General features: G+C 44.8%; 1 protein-coding gene across 1 annotated transcript in view; it reads right to left on the reverse strand.

Annotated features, from left to right (window-relative positions):
- Nucleotides 1-4506, reverse strand: part of FDX1 (ferredoxin 1) — a 56334-nt gene extending 51828 nt beyond the window's left edge. Inside the window, exon 1 of the mRNA XM_032776895.2 lies at nucleotides 4326-4506. Within this exon, the coding sequence (XP_032632786.1) occupies nucleotides 4326-4489 (164 nt within the window). The 5' untranslated portion in view covers nucleotides 4490-4506. The remainder of the gene's footprint in view (nucleotides 1-4325) is intronic.
- Between the last annotated feature and the right edge of the window lie 2728 nt (nucleotides 4507-7234).

The following is a 7234-nucleotide window of genomic DNA, read 5'->3' on the forward strand; positions in this document are numbered from 1 at the left end:
GCTCCTGAAATCGATGGTAGCCTTGGACCATGGACATAAGCAATCGATTTTTTGATCGCACTGTGGACGCGCAAAACCGATTTTATAACATCGGTTTTGTAACATCGGTTTAAACTACTTCGAAATAATCGTGCAGTGTAGACGTACCCCTAGTCTCAGTGATTAACCAGGAAGGGGAGTGTGACAGTTGCAGTCTATATATGCAGTAAATATAATGTAACTGAAATATGCTTCATACAAAAGGTCTCTTCTAAGGTATCATTACAAAGCTTACAATGTACTGAGTGTGATCATCCTATTTGTATAAATGTACCACTCTTGTATCTGAAACTAGAAATATAACTGAGGGCCTATTGTAATTATGCAAAGTGTGGGCCATTAATGGTGGTTTGAAATCTTGACTCCCATTAACCAGGACAATTGTCTGCAGATGGGTGTGTTTTACCTGTAAATCTTCCTGTATACCTGTGTGCTGGCAAGTGGGCAATGAAGTCTTGCAGTGACATGTGATCATATCACCTGAAGTGGAATCCATCTTTAACCTGTTTTTTTTCCATTGAGAAGGGGGTGGGGGTGGAAACCCAGAGAGGGACAAAGGATTCCCGCCTTATGCAAAAGATATATAAAGGGGTGGAACAGAACAAAGAGGAGCCATCATGAAGAATCCCCTAGCTACCCTCTTAGCTGGAAGAAGAACTGTACCAGGGGAAAATTGTGCCCAGGCCTGGAAGGTGTCCAGTCTGAGGAAAAGACTTACTGAAGCATCTCTGAAGGTGAGATTATCTGTATTCAGTTTGATTAGACATAGATTTGTGCATTTTATTTTATTTTGCTTGGTGACTTACTTTGTTCTGTTACTACTTGGAACTACTTAAATCCTACTTTCTGTAGTTAATAAAAATCACTTTTTACATATTAACTCAGTATGTATTAATACCTGGGGGAGCAAACAACTGTGCGTATCTCTCTGTTAGTGTTATAGAGGGCGAACAACCAATATTGGCGAACAACCAATATTGCAAACTTTAAATTATGCATGTTGTCCCATCAGCAACAGAAATACTTGTGTACTTAAAGAACCTGCATGGATTTGCAGGATTAAGGCTAAATTTGAACTATTCATTACAAAAATCATGAAGTGCTTTGAAATCTACTGATGTCAAGTACTACATAAGAGGTAGGTAGTGTGTGATTCTACTTAAATTTGACTAGATGACAAGCTTTCTAATTTTTATTAAAACTTCCCAGAAGAAAAAAAAATTCAGAACTTCCCCCAGTGAGGAAAAGGAAGCCTGGAATACAGAGGCAAAAGCTCTGATAGTAAGAGGAAGCTCTCTATTCAGAATGTCAAGAATTCCTCAACATACCTCAGTTAAGTAAGGCCAAAACTGAATTTCAAATACTTTAAAATGTAAACATGTATTTGTAACGTAAATGGGCATGTTAGTGACTAGGAAAAAAAATCTGCTTTAACTGTCAAAGTCTGATCTTGCAGACACTTACATACACAAACTTTCCACATGAAGTTCAATGGCAGTATTTATATGCATAAAATAAATTAAGTGCATAAGTGTCTTTGGGATCATGCCATAACTTAACTTTTAAACTTGAGCACAGATCTATAAAAAAAAGGAAGGGCAAAAAACCTGAAATAAATGTGTTAGTCTCTAAGGCAGTGGTCCCCAATGTGGTGCCTATGGGTGCCATGCGTCCGCCAGGGCATTTATGTGCACCCGCCTAGTGTCCAGCAGGGGACCTGCTGGGGACAGAGAACTCAGGCTGCGGGCGCAGTGTTCTCTGTTCCCAGCAGGTGCGGGGCTTGCCTAGTTCCCAGCAGAGGAGAGAAGCTGTGGCCCCACGCCTGCCAAGGCCAGAGAACTCGGGGGCTGCAGGCACTGGTGTTCTTGGTCCCCAGAAGGTGCAGGGCCCGCCTAGTGCCCAGCAGAGAAGAGAATCTGGGGCCCCGTGCCTGCCAGGGACAGATACTCCAGGGCTGCGGGCACCGGTGTTCTCTGTCCTAGTGGTTTTTCTCTGGCTTCTCTCTGGATTCATATATTATGCAATATTAAATATGTTTTTTGTATTATTTAATGTACAAATACAAATTAAGCCTTGAAAAATTGTTGGCACTCGCCACACTCTTCTGAAAACATGAATGTGCTACTGGTCACAAAAAGGTTGGGGACCACTGCTCTAAGGTGCCACAAGTACTCCTGCTCTTTTTGTCAATACAGACTAACACGACTGCTACTCTGAAACCTGAAGTTAGGAATTAACAATATTTAGTAACAAAGCAGACCAAACAGTAGATGGTGCTATAGCTGCATGTCTTATGAAATCAAGTATTCAAATACTCTTTTACTTAAAAGTCTTTATACAGATTTTTTTTTAAAAAAAAATCTGTATAATGCTAGTGCCAGGAGAGTCTAATCAGCCTATAATCTCCGGTACCAATCCTGCAAACATTTACACATGCCTTTAAATCAAAGGGACTATTGCTTGGCATTAAGTACACCTTTACCTCAATATAATGCTGACCTTGGAAGCCAAAAATTCTTACTGTGTTATAGGTTTTATTGAACTTGCTTTGATCCACCGGAGTGCGCAGCCCCGCCCCGGGAGCACTGCTTTACCACGTTATGTCCGAATTTGTGTTATATCGGGTCACATTATATTAAGGTAGAGGTGTACATGAATAAGTGTCTGCAGACCCTGCCTAAACAGACAATAAATTGAGAGAGCCAATTTCTCCCATTCATCAGGAGGCTTCAAAAGAGTGTTTCTTTGGACAATGAGGCTATATTATGTTGAGGCCTCTGGTTAATTAGAGTGAGATTTCAAAATCTACTTCCAATGAAAGTTGAGGATTTAATGTACTACTTTAAAAAGCAAAGCAATTATGCATATTTGTCCCATCAATACAGGATTTTTTAAATCTAAACAGTGATAATACAATTTCTTGTCATTTGGTAAATTGCAACAAATACTGTATTTATTTCAGTGCCATTGTTTGCACTTCTAAATGAAAAGCCTCAAAAAGATCATCCCATGGTACAATTATTTTATTTCTAGACTTGCCAAGAACTAGAGCTTTCCCTGGCTGGCTAGATATCAAGCCTGCCTTGTTTAGGACAAATCTCCAGCATGTTTGCGTGACTTCCAGAGTTGAACTTCTAAAACTAATATCAGGTTGCCTTAATGAAGACACAGAGAAAATTATAGTTATTTACTCATAACATTTTAACTAGAAAGTGGAGTACGAATAACAGGTTTTGCCTGACCTGCTTGTACAGGTTGGGATACTGAAGAGGTGAACAATATATAAATCACACTTTCACCTTGGCAAGATTTAACATTTCACTGGTATCATTGAGGTATGCACTGGAATAAAGCTGAAGCCAGTTTAAAACAGCCTATGTAGTTTGTAAATAAAGAGGGAAGACTTAGCAGCTCCAATGGTTTTTGTGGACATTACTGTATAAATAAGCGAATTCTTGTACAAGTGTAAGAAAGGCTATTTGCACAATGGAAGGAATTGTCAGCTCTGAAATTAATTTGCATTTAACATCTCAGTATTTAATATAATTAGTTGGAGGCTTCCACCACTTCTCTTTTAAAGCAGAAGATTTTGAAAAATCATTTTTTTAGTTGTAATTTGGTTTTAGCTCTGCTAGCATTTCAAGTTCTGTCCACGGAAATGAGTAACTTTTGGTATTGGGTGGTATCTGAATAGTTGCACAAGAGAGTTTATGACCCCTGGAGTTACTGCTCAATTCTGTTCGCTCTACTGGTTGTCGCACCGAACATTTGCAATTCCCCACAGCTCTTCCAGAGGAAGAAGTCATTTAATAACACCCACCAGTGTTCATGCCGTGGACAATTCCGACCGTAAGGCCCCAATCCTGCAAACCCTTGCGCATCACTGTCATCCACCCGCACCGACGCTTTCCGGCCTAAGGTGTAAGTGAGAAGGTGACTCTGACAAGCGACGACCAGGGGAGGGAGAGCCCGCCCGGGGAAGCGCATGGTAATAACAGAGGGATGACGCTGACACGTCCCCGCCCCCCGGCTAACTCGCTTCACGCCTACCCCCGTCCTGGCGCCAGCTCACACGCTAGGCTCGGCCGCCGCTTCCCCCGCGGCAGCTGCTGACGTTCCAGGCGGCTCCCGTACAGCGCCGAGCCCAGGGCGCCAGGCCGGGCGCTACCCGCGGGCAGGGTCAGAGGCGCCGGGCTAGGCAGCAAGGAAGCAAGCGGGGAGGGAAGCCCCTCAGTGAGGGCGGGGGGTAGGGGGGGTTGGGATCCACCGGGTCTCCCGCCACTTACCTGAGCCGCGCCCGGGCGGAGACGCCGAAGAACCGGCCCGGTGAACGGGCAGCAACGCAGTCCCCGCCTGGCCTCCCTGCGGCTCCCCGAGACGCGGCCAAGAGCCAGCGGCGGGATGAGGCCGCGGCGGCTCGCAGGAGACTAGTGGTGCTTGGAGCAGCCATGGCAGGGGCGGGCAGCAACGAAACATAACCGACCCCGCCCACTGTGAGTAAAGTCCACCCGCTTATACAACCGGCACAAGCTACGGCTATTCCGCAAGGCACTTACGTCTTCTGCGGGGTGTAGTCCTCTCTCCAGTGGCAAGTGACTACTGACGGTTGGTACGCAAAATGCGCAGAGCATTCTCCTCCTTCTGTGCGGGGAATACGCTATGTCTGTAGAGCCGTCTTCTAGTCTACAGCTGAGGTTACGCAAATTGCGTAGTGTGTCCTTACTTGAAGCTGTGGAGAGTGTTAGGCGGTATCCCAGGTCCCAGGCGCCCTACCTGCTGCTGCGGCCCCCTCTCCAACCGCGCCCTAAGCTTCCTACCTACTGCCTGAACTCCCCTGTCCGCTACTGCAGCCTCTGTGCTCCAGTCACCTCTCTGGCTGCCCCCACACACAGCCCTCCAATGCCCCTACCTACTGTTGCAGCCCCCACCGCTTCTCTCTGGGCACTGCACAGTATCTCTCTAAGCCCCAGCTCTCAGGAGCTGGCTTCTCAGTCCCTTGGCCCCAGATCCCCTGTCACTGGGTTTGCAGAGGTTGACAGTCCTCTTTACTCCCCATTCTTCCGGGGGTGACTGGTTCACCCATTGCCCTATTTCCAGTAGGCAGCAGGACCCTCACCATCCCCTGAATCTAACAGGTCAGCTGCCCTTTCCCTCCTGGGGCCAGATCCTAGCAAACTGACCTCAGCTCTGTTCCTGTCTTTTATAGGAAGGGCACCAGGCAAGCCCCAGCCTCTGGAGGCCAGTCTTCTGTACCCAGTCTGATAAAACTTTTCCCACCATTGTGTAATCTTATGGCAAGGGCTCACAGAACCCCAGTTGAGAACCCCAGTTAAACATAGTTCTTTATTTTTGCTTGTGAGGAAACTTTTAGTCTTGGAAGAAAATGCTGTGGTGTTGTTTATCTCTTGCAGTTTCTATAGGAGATCTGTGGCAAGCATCACGGGAACTTGCTGTCTGTCTTAATATCTCCAGCTAGAGTCAATTATTGATGCAGAGTTGTTCCATGGGCTTTGATGTTGGAACTGAAATACCTGGAAAAGGAGATTGCCTGTATGCCATTTGTGACCACTTCTATTCCAGGATTGGCATATATTTGTGAATAAAACAAATTACACTAAGAATATTCTCAGACTCTTTCTCCTCCCGAGTGGAAATCAACCAGCAAAACCTCTGAGATCTGATTCCACTCAGCAAAGGAATGACAATACATGCCATATGAACAGTGATAATAACAGAATGTTAAAAGTGAACGCTGAAAAGTAGTTCCTTGCAGAGGCGGCTCTAGACATTTCGCTGCCCCAAGCACGGCGGCATGCCGCAGGGGGCGCTCTGCCGGTCGCTGGTCCTGCGGCTCCGGTGGACCTCCCGCAGGCATGCCTGCGGAGGGTCCGCTGGTCCCACGGCTTCAGTGGTCCTCCCGCGGCTCCACCGCTTGGTGTGCTGGGGCCTGGAGCCACCCCTGGTTCCTTGTATGGTTCTCTAATCTAGGGCAGTGTTTTTCAACCTTTTTGATACCTGCGACCAGCTTGCTGCCTTCCTAAACTGTGTCAGGAAGATCTCAGGGACTGGTGCTGGTCCATGGACTGATCATTGAAAAATAGTGATCTGGGAAGCAGCAAGTCAGTATTAGTCTAACTGAGCTGATTCTCATTAAATATGTGCATAAGATGTTTAGAAAAAGTGCTGTGCGTTAGTGACTTCCCCTACCATGCAAGAGATTTGCATCTCCACCAGGGGGCATAGCAACCAAGACAGGGATATGCCTTGCTTATAACATCCCTAAACAGTATTTTACATTTCAGAGGTAGTGTATGGAGTAAAAATTTTCAAGAAATAGAAAATGAAAGACTTATAATGGTTAAATAGTATATTTTTTCATATGAGAACTGTGGGTGGAGAGAACTGGCAAGAAAATCTCCTTCAAGGAATACAGCCTGCATGTAGTGGAAATGTCACTTTGGGATATTCCAACACATCGCAATTAATATAGCTGTGCTTTTGTCAGAAGCTACTACTTGTAATTTAAAAAACCCAGCACTTTTATGGTTATTTATTAATGAATAAAGTCACAAATGCTATCATTACATAACCCAATATTTGTATATTTTTAGAAATAGAGCTCATTTATGAAGCACTCAGGTGTCTGAAGAGCCGTTCAAAACAATACACCCATAACTACCTAACTGTGGATACTCTAATAAAAATTTATAAAACCAACTGTAGGGTCAGCACTAAGTACACAGACACTTGCGACACTGTACAGACTTGCAGTTTATAGGTCAGCTAGGCTGTCCCATCAGCGATGTAATTGGAACAGGAGGTAACTTGGGGTTGACTCCTTCCCTCTGCTATCTTGGGATCATGCAAACTGTATCAGCATATTAAATGGTGGTGCTTGCAGTGCTGCTAACTCTTGCAACATCTGGTATGTGTTTTCTTAGAGCTCCAGCTCTTGAAGTCTGGGATCATGTGAGAACTTTAACTGTTTAAAGAAAAGTAGATTTCTAGGTCTAATAGCTGTGGGTAAAGAAGCTTGCAAATGTGAACTATACAGGCTCAAACCAGAAGCCAAGTAAAGAGAACTCAAAAGTCTGTTTTTAAAATGTAATGATTTTTTTAAGCCAGTCTCATGACTTTCTGGGGTCTGACTCACAATTTTTGAACTCTTGGGGTTGGCAATACTGTATTTGGCTCT

Source organism: Chelonoidis abingdonii, chromosome 1 (genome assembly GCF_003597395.2).
Source record: "Chelonoidis abingdonii isolate Lonesome George chromosome 1, CheloAbing_2.0, whole genome shotgun sequence".
In the NCBI taxonomy this organism is placed as follows: Eukaryota; Metazoa; Chordata; order Testudines; family Testudinidae; genus Chelonoidis; species Chelonoidis abingdonii.